The sequence below is a fragment of the Glycine max genome, chromosome 14 (genome assembly GCF_000004515.6).
Source record: "Glycine max cultivar Williams 82 chromosome 14, Glycine_max_v4.0, whole genome shotgun sequence".
Lineage (NCBI taxonomy): Eukaryota > Viridiplantae > Streptophyta > Magnoliopsida > Fabales > Fabaceae > Glycine > Glycine max.
This window is the reverse complement of record NC_038250.2, coordinates 27,261,452-27,283,137: the sequence shown is the minus strand read 5'-3', so window position 1 is coordinate 27,283,137 and position 21,686 is coordinate 27,261,452. Positions and strand designations below refer to the sequence as shown.

Here is a 21,686-nt window from a genome sequence, read left to right as displayed (position 1 = left end):
GCGAGCTGCAGCTCGCTTGGGCGAATTTCCCTACACTCAATGGATGTTTTCTATAAATAGTCATGCATGGTTAAAGAGAAAAAAAGGGTTGAGCAGCCTAAAAAACAAAGAGAAAACGCAGAAAAAGAAGGAGAAGAGGAAAAGTGGATCCGAGGCGCAGTAGAGTTGTGACCATGAATCACTTCCTTCGTCATTTCTCGTTAGTCTTGCATTCTACACAAATGATTGGTTAGTTTTTCTTAAGGATTGGATGTAATCTTGGTACCTTTATGTGTCCCTTTTGATATTATATATGTATTAATCTTTTCTACTCATTATTGGTAATTTCATTCTTGGTAATTTCATTCTACTCGTAATGCATGATTATATTTGATCACTAGTATCATGAAATTGGATTTTAAGTGAGACTGGAAAGTAATCTTAGAATTTGAACCGAATGATTTTACTCTTTATGTTACGTTGCTAGGAATAGAGCATAACGTTTTGATTGCAAAAAGCACGAGAATATAATTGTAATGCTAGGATATTTACTGCATATGCGAGGGATTAATATTTAGTAAATATTCTTAGGTTCCAAGTGCGAGGAATCGACTTGGGATAACCATGTGTGCATCATTAATGTTAGAAAATAATTTATATATGTTAATCTTATTAGAATACTCAAGGTATGAACAATGAAATCCAATCCTATGTTTTCTTGAATTAATTTAAGTCATTTCCATAATTTACGTATTTCCGACACACTAAATTCTGTTATTTTCGTATTTTCCGTTATTTTTGTATTTTTGTTGTTCCCATGATTCCGTTATTTTTACTATTCTTTTACTTTAAGTTGTCTTTAGTTAATCAAACCAAAACTGATGACATTCGATTAAATTTGTACATAACTATTGAATTGATAACCTTTATCCGAATAAATTAAGTAAACTCGAGTCCCTGTGGAGACGAACTCTTTTATAAATGTGAAACCTACAATGACAATTGGTATGCTTGGGAAAATAAATAATTTTAAAGTCACGTTATTATTATTGTACACTCGATTAAAGATTGTCGTTCTCTGTGACGGACGCGTGGGGTGCTAGCACCTTCCCTATGCGTAAACAACTCCCGAACCCCTTCTTTTCAAAATTCGTAGACCTTCTTTTTTGGTTTTCTCTAACGTCTTTTTTTAAAAAAAAAAATAAACGTTGGTGGTGACTCCCTCTCATTTTCTTAGAAAATAAATCTCTTCTATTTTCTTTCACTGTCTTGTTGTGTTAGGTTGCGACAAGTATCATGAGGCATGTAAAGCATGAAGGACATGCACAAAGTGTGACTATATGATGTGACAATGGGGTGTAGCAAACAAATGCTCACATCCCCCTTAGGCTCTCAATCCAATTAAATTTTTCTCCCAACATACACATCAAATAGTGTACTTAATGCATGTGAAATTATAAAACTACTCCTAATACAAAAATTAGTCTAGGTGCCCTAAAATACAAGGGCTGAAAAATCCTACATTGCTAGGGTACCCTGCCTACACTATGGAGCCCTAAATACAAGGCCCAAAAATAATGAAACCCTAATCTAATATGTACAAAGATAAGTGGGCTCATACTTAGCCCATGGATCCAAAATCTACCATAAGGCTCATGAGAATCCTAGGGCTTTCTCTTGCATCTCTGGCCCAATCTTCTTGGAGTCTTCTATCCAATGTCCTTGGGGGTTAGGATTGCATCATTTTTGTACACTCTTTTTGAAAACCAATGTCAATACACTGAGTTGTTTTTGCTCGCGTCCAATGGACATTAATCACTTACATTTTGATTTTATACATATAACAGATAAGTGACATCCACAAAAAAGTGACAAGTTTAGTGTTAGCAATAAAAGGGAAGTGCTCAAACCTAACCATTTGTATGTTTCATTTTTTCTATTCTTATGTTTGAAATTTGAATTTAAGGTAAGGACAAAAACAAAAGAATGAACAAAGGTATATTTCACAAAGGTCGCTTTCAACATGGGACAAGACAACAACAATTGTTTGTACTTTGCCAACAATTATTTGTACTTTGATTTTTATTTCTCCAACCAAAGTGCTCAACATGGCTTTGCAACAAGATATGAGACAATAGTCATGTCAAGAAAGAAGGCACAGATCCCACAACAGATACTCCAGTGAAGTCTATAAATAGCGACTCAAATCATGAAGTGATGTAGAGAACTGAAATATGAGAAAGAAATAACGAAGTGAAAGCGACGTTCCTTAGTAGTCATTGGATGATACTCTTAGCACTAAAAATAGTTCAATTCTTTGCTTAGCAAAGTTATCTTATGTATTTGATATTATTGTATATCCACTCTTTGAGTGTGTGAATCTTTGTATTCCATCAAACAATCTGTTTGTGAAAGCCAGGAGTAACTTAGTGACAAAACAATACTTGGGTGTTCTTACATTCAGGGGAAGTCTAAGAAGTGTGCCAAAAGTGACATTGAGAATATTTGTATAGCTAGGAGTGTCAAGTTGGCGAGTTAGAATACTTGTTTTTAATTAGTTTGATTAGTGGAACCTTTTACATTTTGTGAAGGAAAAATAGACGTAACTCAGTTTGAGTGAACCAATGTAAATCAAGTATTTCTACTTCTCTCTTAAACTTTAACTTATATTTATTTAAGTCCATTTTGACACACTTTATTATACAAGTGTTATTCCAAAAAGCTCTAAAGAAAACTTTGTTTTATCACTCACTGGACGACAATTTATTATTTTAACAGAAATTGTTTTTCAACCATTGGATGACATAATTCATATATTCCATACCACTCGTTATCCTATGAAAACTTCTATTTGTTAAAAAAAAACTTATATCTTTGATTAACACACCATTCAACCCCCATTCTAATGTGATCTCTGATATTTCAATATGCACCACTTAGGTATCTTTCATTTCTTGCAAACATTCAACAATGTGAGATGTATAGTTGGGGATTAGTTGTGCTTAGTTATTTGTATTGTGAATTTTGTAAGCCAACTAATTATAAAGCAATTGAAATTGGGGGAACAAGTTTGTTGGTAAAACTATGAGCATGGGAAAGATTTCCTTTCATGGCACCATCTCATCATCGACTGCCAGTTTTAGGCTTTCCCTTAGGTGCACAATTAGTGTCTACCTATAAAACTTCCTTCAAACGTAGCTTTTGCATATACTAACAGTGATAGCATTTTAAGTTATGGTTACAGGGGTGTTCAAAACCTTAATTTCACCTATCGTAGGTGGGACATAAGATTTTACTGAGAAAAGATCAACATGATGCAAAGCCATGACGTAATTAGTTTATTTAAAAATAGAGATTTGCGTTTATGGATTTTCTAATGCTTTTGTTTTGTTACGCTGAAGATTATATGGGACCCATACATACAATACTTGTAGTTGCTTTCGTATGTTTGTTTGCATGGAAGTGAAATTTGGAGAGATTTGGTGCCATTAATTTGCTTCCATATTGTTGAGAAGCATCAACTGGACCGTGTCGTTCGGCAACTTTTCATGCAACAACATATTTTGGCACCGCCACTTCAACAAGAAAGCCTCCACAATTTGCCCTAGAAAGGAAAGCAAACAAAAGATTGAACAACTATACTAAGTGTGGATAATTATTTCGAATAGTAGACCAAAGGCTTAAAAGTATCTATAGATTGTTTAGGAATAAAACTCTCATAGCAAAAAATATGATTTGAGCTTATGTTCTTATGAGATATAAGCCTAATTTTTAATAATTCATTTATTAGTTCACTACTAGAAAACATGGTATTTACGACGTGCCATCTAAGATGATTTTGGAGGACCGTTTTAGAATATGGCGCGATGGCATTTTTGTAATTAGGAGAATAAAAAATTGTTTTTAAGTCATACATTCTAAGGCGGTTATAAATAACCGTCTTAGAATGAGACACAATGACATTTCCGTAATTATCAAAAGCTAAGACAACGACGGGTTTGAAGAAAAACCTCCTTCGTATTCGTTTTTACTAATTACTAACCCTAGCTTGCAAGCTCAGCCATTTGCTCATCCTCCCCCATTGACAGCAGCGACCTGTGAAGGTGCAAGTTACCATCTTCACCTACTGCAACAACTCCTCTTTAGCCTTCTTCATGTCAACACTCTTGGACTACTTGCTCTCCGAACCCTTAGACCAAGTGGGAGACTTGGACTTAGACTTGATGGAGTTACCATCTTTGGAGGGCCTCGGAGAAGAAGAAGATCTCTTCTTCGATTGCTCGCTCTCAAAAACAGAATCCTTCGACCACGATGGAGTTACCATCTTTGGAGGGCCCACATTCTCCTGTGTCATTTTCTTCTTCATCATAGTTGTGGTCGTGTCACAGCAAAACCAAACCACATACTAGTTTGCTCCAAGTCATGGCTCTGGTGAGTTTCCTTTCTATTCTTTTTTCTTTCTTTCTTGCGCAAACAACAATTTTGGTTTATGAATCTGAATGGAAATGGGTGTAGATCTTGCACGCAACCAAAGCAAACAAGAATTCTTTCAAGACTCTGATTGCGGCAGAGTACAGTGGCGTCCAAGTGGAATTGGACCCTAATTTCGAGATGGGTGGTGTCCAAGTGGAATTGGCGTCAAAGTGGAATTGACGAACCAGCACTACAAATTCTGGGTTAGTATATATATCATGTACTTCCAGCAAGTATTTAGTTGGATTTTGATTTCATGGATAACATATGTTTATCCTAATTAATTATGTAATTCCTTTCAAAAGGTTATGTTGCCAATAACTATGCAGATTTTTATTCCTAAAAGGTCAAGGAAGATGTGCAACTCATGTTCTCAGATTCACTGACTCCAATGCTAAAGATCAAGACGACGAATTTCTTAATGATGAATCCAAGGATTCACCTACACAACAACCCTGTTTGGTTTCTGAAACCTTTTCTGTACGTATTTCTGTCTAATGATTGTTTTATTCTTGCCTTTCCATTTTGGTCTTAATGTGTTAAGCTAGCTAGCTCAGTTCTTTGCATTCACCTCCCCTTTCAACAAATACAATGCTTTTTGTAACTTTTCTTAAGTATGGACAGGTTTAATATGTAGACCCTACTGCTCCTGGTGAATACCATACTTCCTATTAATTTTTAGCCTCTTGCCTCATAACAACAAGACTAGTTTTGTTTTCTTTATCTCCCAAAGAATCTACACTATAGTAACTTAAGACTGGGTGGCTTCTTACATTTCCTCCTATATTCTTGTTTAGTTTTTTTTCTAAAGTGTTATTGGTGTTTGTAATTTTTCAGGGTGTAAATCCTTGTCTTCCTTGAGCTCAAGCATGTTAAATTAGGTTTTGTCTTGTTTTTAATGTATATAAACAAGCCCATGGTGCACTTAATGCTGATAAACTTATGAATTTTTTATGAATTATGACTAACAGAAACTGCACAAGGCTGGAAATACCAAATTTTGCTTTATAGGAGCAAGTATTCAAGAGTGGTTCGATCAACAAAGTAGGGGACCTTCAACTTCTTTTTGGTTTCATGATAAATTTCCCGCCAGAGTTCTTTGTATTCTTATTGAACCTGTGCTATATTTCAAGAGACCCAAGGTGTTCATCAATGGTGAAGTTCAAGAATCTTGCTTTGATCGTGTTGACCAGAAAGAAGTGAGGTTGTCATAATTGGATAATTCATATCTCTTTGGTCTACAAAAGATAAGTTTTATTGATAAATTGTTTCAAGTGCCTTTGAATTGGAATGGAACCATGTGGAGGTTACATATGAAAGTGCGTTATATATCCTCCTTAATTTCTTTTGGCACGACTATACAACTTCTTTAATTGTAGAGCCATTAATGGCTAATGAATTTTCTTCAAGTGATGGTGGGCAAAGTTGCGTGTTGCTTACTAGGTATGATGCATGATAGTTTCTTTTAAAAAAAAAATATTCACATAGCATCATTGTCTCTCCTAACTAGTGAATTACTTGATACAAGGCCTTCCAGGAGCATATATTGAGGATGCAGTTTTGAACGCATATCCAAAATGTGAGACAATGCCATGTATATATAGACATCTCCCCCCCCCCTCCACACACGCATGCACACACACACACACACACACACACACACACACACATATATATATATATATATATATATATATATATATATATATATATATATATATATATATATATATATTTACAGGAAGCTTTAGTGCTAGAATTGGAGTAAAGTTAGATTAGAAAAAGCCAAGGGAGAAATTGCATTGGAACTTGTGTTTTTCAGTGGAAAGTGCTAGAATTGATTTTCTAATGGTTAAACAAACAGGCCAAAATCCTAATTCATATTTACCAAGTGGTGATGATGACATTCTGAAGGCTGACCTGTCCAACATTCACCTTCTAATTTGGTTGAAATAGTTTAAGATTGTTCATATCAGTATTACCTTTAGCTTCAATACCGATGTTTTGAATTGACCAATGTTATTCCAATTGTTCAATCTGCTGACATTCTATAGTATTGCTTTCCTGATACAGGGAAAAATGAGTTGTTTGATGATCAATGATAATGATGTTGGCCTTGGTAGATTTGGTAAGCTAACATCGGATTTAGAATGGAGAAACATAACTTCAATAGTAAATTGTTTTGTGACAGCGGGGTTGCCTTAAATCTAAATGTTGTTGCAGGTGAAATGGTCAAGAGTTAGAACACAACATTCTACTACTCCCTTTGTTGATGATATGTATGAGCGGCTGAAGGAGACATTGACAGACTACGAGGTCATCATTTGTTGTTGGCCAGAATATACCTTGGTCTTAGAGAATGTATGCCAGTTCCTATTATTTCTTTCCCCCTTTTTCCCCCGTGAATTCCAAATGCTATTCATTTCCATTTTCATCTTTTGATCTCTCCTATAAGCAAATACCTATGATAAGTTTTTTTTAATTATTGCTCATAATAAAAAGGCATATTTTAGCACTGGAGTTTTTATTCCTTGATTCTAAGTGTCTTATTGTATGAGATGGACAAAAGATTGAAGGATGAGTTTGATTTTTTTTTTTTTTGAAAAAAATTGGCAACAAGCGTTTGCTGATATTGAAAAGGCCATTGTGGAAACTTTAGACAAACAATATGTGGATGTATTATCTCCTCAAAGAAACCAAGGGTCCTAAGAAATTTGGGCTTAATAAATATGTCCAAAAACTTGCCAAACGATCTACACGGGCCTATATGGTTCCTGATGAGGTGAGTTGAATTTCTGAAAAACTCAAGTGTTCTTCTGGCTTGTATATATTTTGTTTTTGTTTTTTTTATAAGCAAATGTTTTATAGGAATTCATTTTACTTTTGAAAGTGCTTCAAACTACAAAAGATTTGAATAATTGATATTGATTGCATAAAGTTTATTTAATTTTGTATTGTAATGTGTGTTTATTCCTTGAATTTTCGATGTTTCAACTTTGTGATGATGAATACCAAAATTTTTTTATCAAAGAACAAAAATAAATAAAATAACAAAAAAAAAACGCATTCTAGATCGGTTCTTGGAATACTGTCGTAGAATCAGGTGCATTCTACATCGGTCCATGTCAAGGGACCGTAGTAGAATAAAAACCAATTTACATCGGTTCAACAAGCGACCGTCGTAGAATTAACACCATTTTACAACGGTCGTGGCCAAGGGACCGTAGTAGAATTAACGTTATTCTATGACGCTCTCTGTGACCGTCGTAGAACATCTACTCCCTTTTTACGACGTCTTCTACAACGTCAGTCCATAATCGATGTAGAATGGTCAACATAACCAATGTAAAATGTATTTGCTGTAGTAATGGTTCAATAATTATGTATTGAGTTATATTTATCAGATAAATTTACCAAAAACAGTATATTAATTAATAATATATTTTTATAACATTTTTTGCTACATTCTTTATTCTCAATCCTTTTCTCTCACATCATCTGCCTTATATGTTACTTCCCTTTTTATTTCTCGGGTCATTATATAAAACTTTTGTATAATGTAATTTTACAAAGTCCTCTTCCATAATTTATGGCGAAAAATCCTGCTGCAATCATAGCATGCCACTTGGATGTTGGTGTTTTTCCTTCGCGAATAATACAGGCATGGGGACCATGGCACTAGAAGCCACGAGTAATATTTTATAATATAGTGTAGATATGTTATTGATTGACTTATCCATTCAAAAACTTGGTGGATAGATGTGATAGGATTAAGTTGTCTAGTTTAAGTTTTGTATAGAACTCCATCAATCTAGTTCTTAATAAATGATATTTTTTGTCAAAAAAATAATAATGATATTTTTATTTTTGAAATTTAATTTAATAAATTTTAAGTGTGACATTTAGAATTTTACATCCTACAGCTCATTATAAACTCCAGGAGATCCTCCTATTACAATATGATATCCAGACATATGCAAATATTTATTATATTTTATGCATTAAATATGAAATTTGTTAATATATTTTCTTGAATCATTAAATTAAGAGTTTTAAAAGCATAATGTTTCATTTAATTTAATTATGTGAAAATGTTAAAAAAAGTTAATCATATACTCTCTACATTTAAAATAATTATCATTTTAGGTTATTTTATAATAACAAAAAAGCTAATAAGTAAATCTATAAGAGAAGAATAATTTTATAAAACTAATTTTAGTATCAATATTACATTGAAAAATTTTTGGCAGCTACTTTTAGTGGGTGATCCGTGAATTTTTAATAGTGAAAAAAAAATCATTAATATTACATTAAAAAACTAACATAAAATTTATTTTGAAGTGGAAGGGTTACCTGATACTCACCCCAAAATAAGTTTCATCCTATATTATTTCACATATATCAAGAAAAGTCAATTAATTGATGAAAAATAATAATAATTTCATAAAATTAATCTTAATAATGCTTTAAATCGGAAAGCTAACATAACACCTATTAAGAATATTAGTAGAAAAATTAATATTACATTAAAAATTAATATAAAACTTATTTTGAGATAAATTATTTTTCAAATAGGATACTTATCTTGAGACATTAATATTAATTTAATCAATCAAAAAATATTTGTAACAATTTTGTTATTTAAATTTAAAAAATACTATATTTATTTTATTATAATTATCGTTTTAAGTTATTTTATACAAACAAAAATAATAATAATTAAATAGATAAAACAAAATAATAATCTTATTAAATTAATCTTATCATTATTAATTTATTTTTTATAACTCATATTGTTAATATTGTAAAAGTTATAAATGAAAAAAATTAATATTACATTAAAAATTAAAATAATACTCCAATAATTATTTGAGGATAAAAAAAAATCTTACATGACAATTATTACCGGGAGAGGGAGTACGGGATAAAATGGAAGCATTGATGAAGGGGTATTTACCCAGCTGGGAACTGTTCAAGTGATATTAATGCATAAGGAATAATGCAAGAGCCACATGCTCCTCTGGTTCTCCACTCGAGAAAATATACTAATTTTAAAATGGGTCTGTGCAATTAAAAGAATAAATTTTTTTTCTAACTTTTATTACAAATCATGTTCGATATAGTATATTACGATGGAGGACATTACTGTTGTACTTTTCAATAATTTTTTTTTAAAATTTTTAAACCATTACCTTAAAGTAGTGGTTACCAATTAAAGAAGAGTGCAACATTATTTATTAGGTTTTGTTTTATTTTTAATCTTGTTTTGTATACTAAGAAAATGAGGAAGGAGAGAAAAAATTAATGGCTTAAAAATATTATTTTTATTTTAAATTTAGGCTTGATTTTCTTTTGGTTTCTCAAATTTAAAAATAATTATCTTCATCTTCCTAGATTGAAAATAGTCCACCATTCTTAAGATTACTCTTTTTTTTTTTAATATTCTCATACGAATTTAAGAATGAGCTATTTCTTCCTACCTGAAAAAAGTGAGTTATTTCTAAACTAAGTGAATGAAAATGATCACTTTTAAATTTAGATAACTATATATAAGCCAAAATTGAAATTCTTCTTTTTAATCGAGCAATTAAAAATTTTATATTTTAAATTTTTCTATCTCTCCATTTAATGAACCTTCGAATTTGAAGTTACACTTACAAAATGGCCTTCGATTTTTATTTTTTTTGTTTGGACCGAACCTTTGAATTTAAAGTAATTTTTTCCTTTATTAATTATTTACATAATAAATTTGAACTATCATTCCTAAATGTGGGAATATCCTTTATTGTATTATTTTTATCTTTACAATATTTTATATGCATAAAAGAATTTATACTTCAATATATTTATTTATTATTAATTTTAATTAAAATATAATTTATCTATTAAATTTTATTGAATTATTTAAATTTTAGTTATATAAAATAAATATTTATCATGTATCGTACACATACTAAAATACTTATATATATATATATATATATATATATATATATTCATGTCTTATGTGTAACATAAAATTTTTGGATTTGCTCATGCAACGAGTCGTGAAATGATTAAGATAAACTTTCTTAATGTTTATTTTAATGAGAAATTATAAAGTGGTCTAAAATTATTATGGTTCCTACTAGTATTTTTGGACTGAAATATAAGAAAATAAATATGCAATAATTAAAATATAAAAATATTTTAATTAACTTTCTTATTTAACGATGTTATCTTTAAAATTTTCTTCATTTAATTAGATTTTTAATTTTATTTTTTTTTCTTTTTTTGTCCTATGCAATTAAATGCAAAGGATACATTAAGAAATAACTTAACTTGTGTATAGAGACAATTAACATTCAACAATGTTAGCTAATTATCTTAAAGTAAGAAAATTGTTATTTTTTTCTTATATTTTAGTCCAGAAATTAACAGTAATATTACCTCTTTTCATATCTTTTAATGTTTAAAATTGTTGTACATAAATTAAAAAATATTTACTAGAATTAAAAATTGTTATACTTGGACTAAAATTATCTTGTTTAATACTAGTATATTGATCTTTGATACTCTTTTCTTCTCAATATAATTATCGTATAAGAGAATCTTTTTTATTTCAAAATGATAGTCATTTTAATTTTTCAATTGAATATTCGTTATTTTTTACAGTTATACCTTTAATATATATTTTTTGAATATGACTGCTGTTTTGCATCGTATTCAGTAAAACAAGTTAAGTGCCTTGAAAATACACAAATGAAGTTAATTCCCTTTCACACCGCTCCACTAATGTTGAATGCTTATTCCAGCGTTCCAAATCCCCACACTCCACTACTCCATTTATATTTCACGTAATTAAAGCATTACGAATCATTAATGATGATTGGCAGTAGAATCTAAGAGGGAGTATTTATCAGTAGAAAATAGGATTAAGGTTAATTTGTTATTTTCTTTCATCTATTAAACGAGATTTTTTGGTTTGTGTAAATAAATCTAGGAGGGAGCAATACTTCCACCACTAGTTATGGGTATTAAATAATCTTATATTTGAAAAAAAAATGTATTAATTAGATTTTGAATTTTTTTTTAATGAAAACTAGCTTAACTTTATCATCAATAATCAAATAGTAAATACAACTTGATATACAGGCAATGGAACAAGTAAAAGATATGGCTGCAAGAGTATGAGCCACCATATTAGTTTGTCTCCGAATAAACTTCAAACTGAGGTTTTGATTGTTAGAAATCATGTCTCCGCATCGATGGATGATCGTGCATAACTCAGATATGTCCACTTTGCACTTCTAAAAAAAAGACTTTCTACATCGATTCTAACGGCTTTTCTACATCGGTTATGACGTGTGGTGATAACCCGGGGTCGTTGAATCACAACATCAATTTTATGACCGTCTTTCAAGGACGGCTTTTCTACATCGGTTGTCTAGCTACAACCGATGTAGAATGGGTAGGTTTCTACCGCGATTCTAAGGCTGAAACCGATGTTGAATGGGTAGGTTTTTACATCGGTTATCAGTCAACCGATGTAGAAAATGAAAGGTTATTACATTGGTTATAGTTCAACCGATGTAAAATGACTAGATATGGTAGCGTGGCTACATCGGTTATCAATCAACCGATGCAGAAAATGAAAGGTTTTTACATCGTTTATCGTCCAACCGATGTAGTATGAGGAGATTTTCTACACCGTTTATCACGAAACCAATGTAGAATGGACACGAATGGAAAGGTTTTTACATCGGTCTTCAATCAACCGATGTAGAATTTGAAGAGTTTTTACATTGTTTATCGCCTAACCGATGTAGAATGAGGATATTTTCTACATCGTTTATAATTGAATCGATGTAGAATATGGATATTTTTTTTTTACTTTTTGGAAATTTATAAACTCAGGTTAAATTAGTACAAAAAGCTACGTTGCTTATATGTAATACAGTACAAATAATGAAATTCAACAAAATATTTTGAAGCTATGTAATACAATACAAATTCTCAAGCTTACATCTCCAGCATAATGGTTAATTGTGAAAAAGTCTCATGAGTTGAGGGAAAATGCTGTAGAAAACAAGAATATAATTACAATTTCAACTATTATATAATCAATTAAAAATGCGACCCACAAAAGCATATGGATTATGGTAAACAGAAGATTTCAAAAATAACTAAAGAAGTAAGAAGATAATACACAATGCTATATTAACTGTAATTGTCAATCATATTATATTCGGAATAAAAGCCATTAACCACAGGAATGCTTTTCAAAACAAAAAAAAAAACAAAAGAATGTTTGGAGGTCACAGTCACAGTAATGTAGAACCTGCACAGATCGAACCAAGCATACGAATTCTAAATCTAAGAACAAAAAGGAAGAAAACTACACATTCTCAAGCTTACATCTCCAGCATAATGGTTAATTGTGAAAAAGTCTCATGAGTTGAGGGAAAATGCTGTAGAAAACAAGAATATAATTACAATTTCAACTATTATATAATCAATTAAAAATGCGACCCACAAAAGCATATGGATTATGGTAAACAGAAGATTTCAAAAATAACTAAAGAAGTAAGAAGATAATACACAATGCTATATTAACTGTAATTGTCAATCATATTATATTCGGAATAAAAGCCATTAACCACAGGAATGCTTTTCAAAACAAAAAAAAAAAACAAAAGAATGTTTGGAGGTCACAGTCACAGTAATGTAGAACCTGCACAGATCGAACCAAGCATATGAATTCTAAATCTAAGAACAAAAAGGAAGAAAACTACACACTACTCATTCGTGGGAATTCATGGACCTGGAAGGGAATGATGGGGTAATTCCCTCTGATTTTGTTTAGGAAGGTCAGATATGGTGAAGATACTATTATTGTGAATTTTGACACTGGTAATTTTGGTCCCTTGTTTCTGCTATTATACATTTTTGCCTTTCCCGAGTCCCATCTACCTTAAGCTAGCTATTTAGGTCACTCATGTATTATAATTATATTACTATCATTACTATTATTAGAAGATTATGTCCAGGGATTTAGACTAGAATGTGTTATGGTATCACACAATCACAAAGCAAGCATTCCTTACATATCAAGAGTTAAAATTTTGAAATGTCCTGTTTCCGATGACATGTTTGCTCTTTCTTGTGTGCTGGTGACTAATAAAAGTACCGTAACTTTCTCTGTTGTCTGTCATTATGTCATTGACACATGCATTCTTTTTTATTTTTTACAAATATAGAAAAATGTGTAATCACTATCCACTTGTCAAAAGCAAAAACAATGGGAGGTCTTATGGATAGCATTGTCCTTGACTATTTGGAATCACAGATACAACTTGGTCTTCAATAACCAGCTCTTCAACCCTGAAAAAGTCATGGATGAAGCCTTATTCCATACTTGGTCCTTAAGGTGTATGGAGAATGGATTCCAAACTCATTTTAACCTTTGGTCAATGACTTGAAGGAGGAACTCTCTTAGAGGGGTTTCACATATCTTGTCAGCTGTATTGTATTGTATTGTACTTGTCTTTTAGTTGGGTTTGGCTTTTCATTGCCTATGTTTTTTGTTGTACACTTCAGTTGTACACTTCAGTACACCTAGTACTGATTCTTATTTATAATATATAATATAAAGTTTTTTTATGCAAAAAATAGATAATGCACATGAGTGTGGAAGTGCATAAAAAATAGTATTTACAAAATAAATTTTGTAACAATTTTAATTATATGTTTCTTTTTGTTTGTAAAAATTGAATATATGAAAGTGCCACATCCCCATATATAATGAATGATACGTTGGTAGCGATTTATTATATATAATAACTTATTAATTTTTAAAATAAATATTTAAAAATATTTTAAATAATAATATATAATTAGAATGATAATATAAAATTAATAGATAAACATTAAACTCATATAATAATGTGAGATAAGTTAGGTATTTGGTGTCCGATTGGAGATTTGGAAGTTAGAACTCTCAATATTTGGTCCAAATTTTCTTCCGTAGTTTTTTAATTTATATTTTTGGTTTTGTTGTTGTTATTTAACTGGGAAACTCATCATTCTAGTAATTACAAATTTGTGGGATCAGGTTTGTGGATTTTTGTACAATGCTTGTATTTATACTACCTATGTTTGTCTAATAATCCCTAACTTAAGTCTTTTACTTAGATTCTTTGTTGTTCCCAAACGTTGTTATAGGATAGGGTGGGTACCACAGATGAGGTTGGGCCTTTGTCACCTGGGCCATCTAGGACTGAGAAAGACCATAGTTGTACTGGTCAGCATGTTGACGAATAGATATATCTCCATCATTCAACAATACAAGTTTATTATTTATGGTCTGGAACTTGTGTTTTAGTGGAAGTTTCAGTTTCAGAATGTTCAAGAGAACTAATTCCTTCTTATAATAAAATTATGCTAAGCCAGTTGTCCAAGTTGGTTGTCATTTGCAGGAGACAAAATGAAGTTACTGTCCATGTCTGCTAATTAAAGTTTCTAGTATTGGAGTGTTAACAAATTCTGCATCTGATGGTTACTGTTCTCTTTGTGGAGTAACCATAACCCAACCCAGATACCTTCCATTCATTGATATATAATCCAAAACCTATAGTATTATATCTAGTACACCTAAAAATAAAATTACATATACATTGTAAACATATAAATGCAGGCAAACACAAATTTCCTTAAACACACAAAATATAAAATTGTTAACATGAACATAAATAATCTTCAATCCATTCAACTGAATTTACTTAAACAACATCACCCTAAGTAACAACTATATATGAGCATCCATCAAGCAGATAAAATCAACAAATACACACTGACCCGTTTGCAGTCCAGTGAAGTATGTATCAACTGTTGTTCGAATATGTTCCCTGCAACCACCATTACCAAACAACAACAACAAAACAAGGTTAAGTTATGTCGAACGCACAACGTCTGTTGAACACTAAGGCAACCTTAATTTGAGTAAAAGAAAGTAATTTTTTAACTAACCTGGTTTCTTGACTCCAATGTCCTTGTTGACAATCTGCCACTCCTTGATGCAAACTAATTTGTTCACGAACTTGGAAGTTCGAGCCGGGAAGTTGCTCCACGTTGTGGGGTTGATTGGAAGGAGAAGAGGCTAGTTAGGCCTGTAGTGTCAAAGATGGTAGGGACTAAAGTATATTTTTATTGTCATTTTACACTAAAATAGACTAAACTAAATCATATTTTGCAAAGTAGGGAATAAAATACTATTTTTTAAAGTTAAAAAACGCTTACAATTTTAACGAAAAAAAAATAGAGTTTACTCCATACAAATCACATTCAATTTCTCACATTTTCAACACTTGATCATAGTTTTTCATTAATAAGAACCTAGAATATATTTTTATCAACGTAAAATCATAGGAACCTAGAATATATTTTTTCTTATAAAAATAAGGGAGGCAAAACACAAAAAATCATGATATTTTTAATTTTATCAACATGATGAGTTGTACCCCATCAAGTATATATATATAAGTCTCCCACAGATCAGAAAAAAAATAAAAATAAAAGTCCCCAGGACCCCATATACAAGCATGTACAGTATTTGTTTTTATGTTGATTGATTACTTATAGGTCTGGTTCTTTGAAATTTAAAAGAATTTATTTATAACAATGAGTGAATAGGCAATTTAGTCCCTGAGATTGTAACCACTTTGCATATTAGTCCCTGACTTAAATTTTAATTCATAATAGTCCCTAACTTTACATAAGTTTTGCAAAATAGTCCCTGTCGTTAATTTCTCAGGTGACGGCGTTAGTGAGGTGTATAGGTGGCAATTCAGTGCCACGTAGATTGTCCAACGTGGCACTGAGGTCTGCATCTATAAAATCTCTCTCACATGCAAGGTTGCTTCTTCTTCCCCAAAAAAATTAGGGTTTACGAACTGCTGGTTGCTTCTTCTTCTTCTTCTTCTTCCCACGCTGAGTTGCTTCTTCTTCTTCTACTCTGAGGCTCAGTCCCTGCTGCTTGTTCACTTGATTTGTCCATGTCTGCAAGTGGCAGTTGTTGTGCATTTTCTGGTAGTTTCATTCGGCAATGCCACCATGGAAGACGTGCAGCTATTCGAACTGCAAGAACAAGGAGAAACCCAGGAAGGTTATTCTATACTTGTGCATTACCCCAAACAGACCCAGATAACTGTCAATTTTTTCAATGGGTTGAAGAAGAAAACCAACTTTCTAATTCGTCTTCTGTCTCAAGAGAAACAATGGTAGTGGCTGATTTGAGGCTACAAATTGAAGCTTTGCAGAAGAAAATGAGAAATTTAACAAACATTGTGTTGTTAGGTTTTTCATTTTTAATTGTAATGTTAGTTTTAGGGGGAATGTACTTTAGGTAAAATGTGTAATAGCAGCTTTTGATATTGTAATTGTTGTTTTGCTGAAGAATTTGTAGTAGGAAGTAGCTTTTGTAGTGTAATAGCAGCTTTTGTTGCTACTGTCAATTGTTGTTTTGCTGAAGAATTTGTAATAGGAAGTAGCTTTTGTAGTGTAATAGCAGCTTTTGTTGGTACTGTCAATTATCCATTTCAATTAAATATAATTTGTTGGTGAAATTTGTTGCTGAAATTTGCAGTTTATTAAATATAATTTAATAAAAGAAAGAGAATTAGATAATAAGAAGCAACTCATAATGTATGTTGGGATGGATTGTACTACTCCAACTCCAAATCCAACACAGTGTATAATTTATAAAAGAAAGAGAAGAAACATGACTTTAGATCAATTTCACATAATATTTGACATCCCAAAGCATGGTAGTTAGAAGCAATTGTTCAGTAGGCCATAATGTTTACATCATTTCACATGCCAGTGAAGCTTTCAAAATATACAACTACACATCCTAATATCAAAATGCAACAAAAAATGCTTCTTCAGTTTTCTTCATCAACAACCTTCAAACTCAGCAACCTTCAAAATGCGCAACAAAAAATGGGTCTTCAGCAACCTTCAGCAACCTTCAAAATGCAACAAAAAATGCTTCTTCAGTTTTCTGCATCATCTTTATCAGCAACCTTCCTTTTTTTGGCTCTTGTTATGGCTAGCTTATTCCTTGCTATTGGTGGAACAATAGTTGCAGGGACCTACATGTAAATGCCAAACATGAATAATTGTAATATATAAAAATGGAGTGCTGCAACAAATTAGGTTGAGATAAAACTACTTTGTTGTGACAAATATTTACCATAAACTCCATGTCACTATCTTGTGACAAATGAGGCTGAGATAAATTAATCTCCACCGGATCTTGTTGAACATGAGCAGCAGCTTCTTCAGCCTCATTCAAAGCTTGTTCATCTTGAGATAATAGGTGGTCATCCTCATTTGAAGTTGATGGTGCAACATATTTCTTTGGCCTAACAGGAACTCCAATATTTTTACAGCTTCTAATGTTATGATTGGTTTGGCCACACCTTCCACATGTAAACTCAGCCAATTTCCTCTTTAGCTTATGTCCTGTGACATTGTCCTCATCTACAGATCTCCTTCTATTTTTCTTTGGCCTTCCTCTTTGGACCTTTTTATGTGGTGGAACAGGGTGTGTATACTGTGTCTGGGCCCAATATTGTGGTCCTTGGACTGGTTCAATAAAATGCTTGTATGTCTTATTATAAGCTTCTATTGACAGCCACTCATGACACATGTCCTCAGGCTTCCCTCCTTTGTGAGTTATTGTTGCAATGGCATGTCGGCATGGCATCCCTACATCAAAGTTGTAAAATCAGCACACATGTAGGTTAGGAATGAAAAAAAAAACTATAAAAAACACAACCTGTTAGTTGCCATACTCCACAAGTGCATGTCCATTCACCTAAATTGACCTCAACCTTATTCCCCCACATGTGGACCTCATATCTCAGGCCCATGTTATCACCACACCAAATGGGAGTCCATTGATTAGCAAAATGGAATTCTTTTTCTAGTCTTTTATACTGCACTGGACATAATGGTCCAGGTTTTCCAGAAAGTTTAACCTTGCGGGCAGCCATGGTTCTCATGATATAACTTCTAATTTCTTCAAGCATTGTGATAATAGGCTTGCATCTATACTGCAGAATTCTGGAATTGAATACCTCACAAGTGTTGTTGCATATATTGTCCACCTTGGGTATTGTACTGAAGTGGGCTTTTGTCCATGCTTGTTTGGGCCATTTATTCAAATACTCCCAAGCCTGGCAGTTGATTGTCTTCAAATGGGCCATATGGCCTTCAAACTCAGCAACAGTAGTGGATTTTGCACATTGCCACACAATTCCTTTAAGTTCCTTGCTTTTCCATTGCTTTGTAAAATTTTTCCAAAGATGCAAGACACAAAATCTATGAGGTGCACCAGGCATGACTTCCTGTAAAGCTGGAATAAGTCCTTGAAAAATTACAGCAAAGTAGTAAATACTTCTGGACTAGTCCCTAACTTATGTCATTAACTTCAATTAAATACCTAACTTATGATAACAATTGCAAATCACACCATGTCATACCTTTTGCATGTCTGACATGAAATTCCACCCATTCTGTATGTAATCCCCAAGATCTTCATGAAACAAAGTTAAAAACCATTTCCAATTGTCTTTGTTCTCAATGTCCACAACAGCATAAGCAATAACATAGATGTGGTTATTGCCATCAAGCCCAAAAGCAGAGAGCAAGTTTCCTCCAAATGCACTCTTTAGGAAACATCCATCTAGACCTATGAATGGTCTACATCCAGCAACAAACCCCTTCTTACAGCCAGCAAGACAAATATATAGCCTCTGAAATTGTGGTGGACCTTCTGGACTTGGCACTGTGTTGATCTTAACTGTTGATCCAGGATTGCTCCTCAACAATTCATGTGCATAATCAAATACTTTGGCATATTGTTTCCTCTCATTCCCTTCCACTAATTGCTTTGCTTCTTTCATGGCTCTCCACATCTTTGTAACTTCAATGTGCACTCCAAACTCTTGCTTGAAATATTCCAAAGCTTCAACACATTTAAGGGTTGGCTGCATTCTGAGTTTGCCCTCAAGTTTACTGACCACCCACTGTCTATTTGCTTGTTTGTTGTTCACTTCTCTGCAGCAATTATGGTTATGCTTAAATGTCTTTATCTGAAAAGAGTTTCTAACTTCATTCTTTGCACAGTAGATTTCCCAATCACAAAATGCCTTCTTGCATTTTGCTCTAGCCCTCTGTTTATCATTCTTCTTCCACTTGAACTCCCTGCCCATCAATATGCTATACTCCCTCAAGGCAGATTTAAATTCATCTAGAGTACCAAACTCCATCCCTAATTCCAACTTCTGTTCACCAACTCCACTACTTTGACTATATTGAGGATAAACTTCAACATCCTCATCTTCATCATCACTACTAATGGGGATATTAAGCTCCTCTGAATGATAACCATCTGTCTCAACTTCAGCTTCAACTTCATTCAACATACAAGAGAAATTTATAAACCACTCAGCATCTGTCTCATCACTGTCAACTTCCTTTTCCTCCTCACTATCAGCAACATCTCTCTCTTCACCATCAGTATCCCTCTGCTCACTACCATGTCTTTGCTCACCAGCATCAGTATCCCTCTGCTCACCACCATCCCTCTGCTTACCAGCATCCATCTGCTCACCAGCATCTGTCTGCTCTCCAGCACCAGCATCTGTCTGCTCTCCAGCACCAGCATCTGCATCAATGGTCATAAAGTAAAAATTAATCATATTAATTAATTATGGTAACCATGTCGGACCAAGTACAGATGAATTAAAACTTACCTTCCTCATGGCCAGCAACAGGTACATCATCTAAATCATCCTCATTCTCAACAGCTTTTCGAATTGGATCACATTCCAAGTACAACATTTGTGGGACTTCTTCTAAAATTGGATCTACTTCATGATGAAAATAAACATTTATCTCATTCTCATTTTCAAAAGCATCCCTAACTAAGTGTAATATATCTCCATCAGTTGTACAACTCCTTAACCCATGATTAAAATCTAAGTCCTTATCAATCAACCAAAAACATTCTCCTATATTACTATACTTCTTACAAGCTTTCACCAAATCATATAAGATAAATGCATTCAGGCAATCTGCAGATATATCCTCCCAAACGTCAAATTCTCCGCCTATATATTCAACCTTTCCATCACTGGCACGTGGAGTGAATCTTCCTCCATGGTGCAATACTAAAGTTATATTGTCATTCATTCTACACAATCAGAAACCGCAAACATGGTCAGATATTAGGAAATAAAAAAACCTACCTCAAAAAGCGCGAAGACATTGACATTGTCAAAAACCGCGAAGACACAATCAAAAACCAAAAACATTGTCATCTACAAAAACAGAGCATCATAAACGAAAATAATAAACGATCATAAACCTCCCTACGAAGCGCGAAGACAATGCCGCAGATGAAACCCCTCGAACATGTAAAACCCCAAATCAAACCACCAAAACAATGCAAACGAATTGAATGAAACCACCAACCTGACAAAAAGCGCGAACCCTCAATCACGAGAATGCAGGGGAGGGAAGAGCAACAGTGAAAGGGAAAATGGGTTTACTTCATTTTTGATTTCTTTTAAACCTAATTTTTCAATTCAGTCCTTGCCTTGCCACATAATATTGCTGACTTGGACTCAAACCTGCCACATTGGATGCTTACATTTGCCAAATAGACATTTGACTAACGGAGGAAATTAGATTTTAATAGTAGGGACTTATTTGCATAACGGAGGTAAAGTTAGGGACTATTATGAATTAAAATTTAAGTCAGGGACTAATATGCAAAGTGGTTACAATCTCAAGGACTAAATTGCCTATTCACTCTTATAACAATTAAAATAAATGAAGTGCATTGAATTTGCGTCCCATCCTTTGGAAGATTTCCTTTTGTTTGGTATAAGCTAAATGAGCATATTTAAAAGGAATATTGTTTTTTTTAAATATCATTGTTTCAAATGTTATTTTTAAATCAATTTTAAAACACGATTATTAATATTTTTTTATAAAATTATTTTAAATAACATTACACTGTTTATTATGGAAATACAAACACAACAAACAAAATATAAGTAATTTTTTTATCAATTTAATTATCCCCCGCCCCAATTTTTTAAAAACTTTTTTACAACTTCTACCAAACACATAACGTTCAGAAATCAATACACCTAAAATAATTAAGAAATCAATATTGTAAC

At 32.5% G+C, this 21,686-nt stretch overlaps 1 protein-coding gene across 1 annotated transcript; it reads right to left on the bottom strand.

The window, feature by feature from the left end:
* Positions 1-17,398: 17,398 nt before the first annotated feature.
* On the bottom strand, positions 17,399-21,189 carry LOC102665557 (uncharacterized). The gene is made up of 6 exons (XM_006596700.4): positions 20,974-21,189; positions 20,253-20,692; positions 18,978-20,140; positions 18,272-18,863; positions 17,684-18,201; positions 17,399-17,582 (listed from the first exon to the last, which is right to left on the bottom strand). The coding sequence occupies exons 2-6, from the start codon at positions 20,689-20,691 to the stop codon at positions 17,484-17,486; spliced, it is 2,811 nt and encodes a 936-aa protein (XP_006596763.2). The 5' UTR covers position 20,692; positions 20,974-21,189; the 3' UTR covers positions 17,399-17,483.
* Between the last annotated feature and the right edge of the window lie 497 nt (positions 21,190-21,686).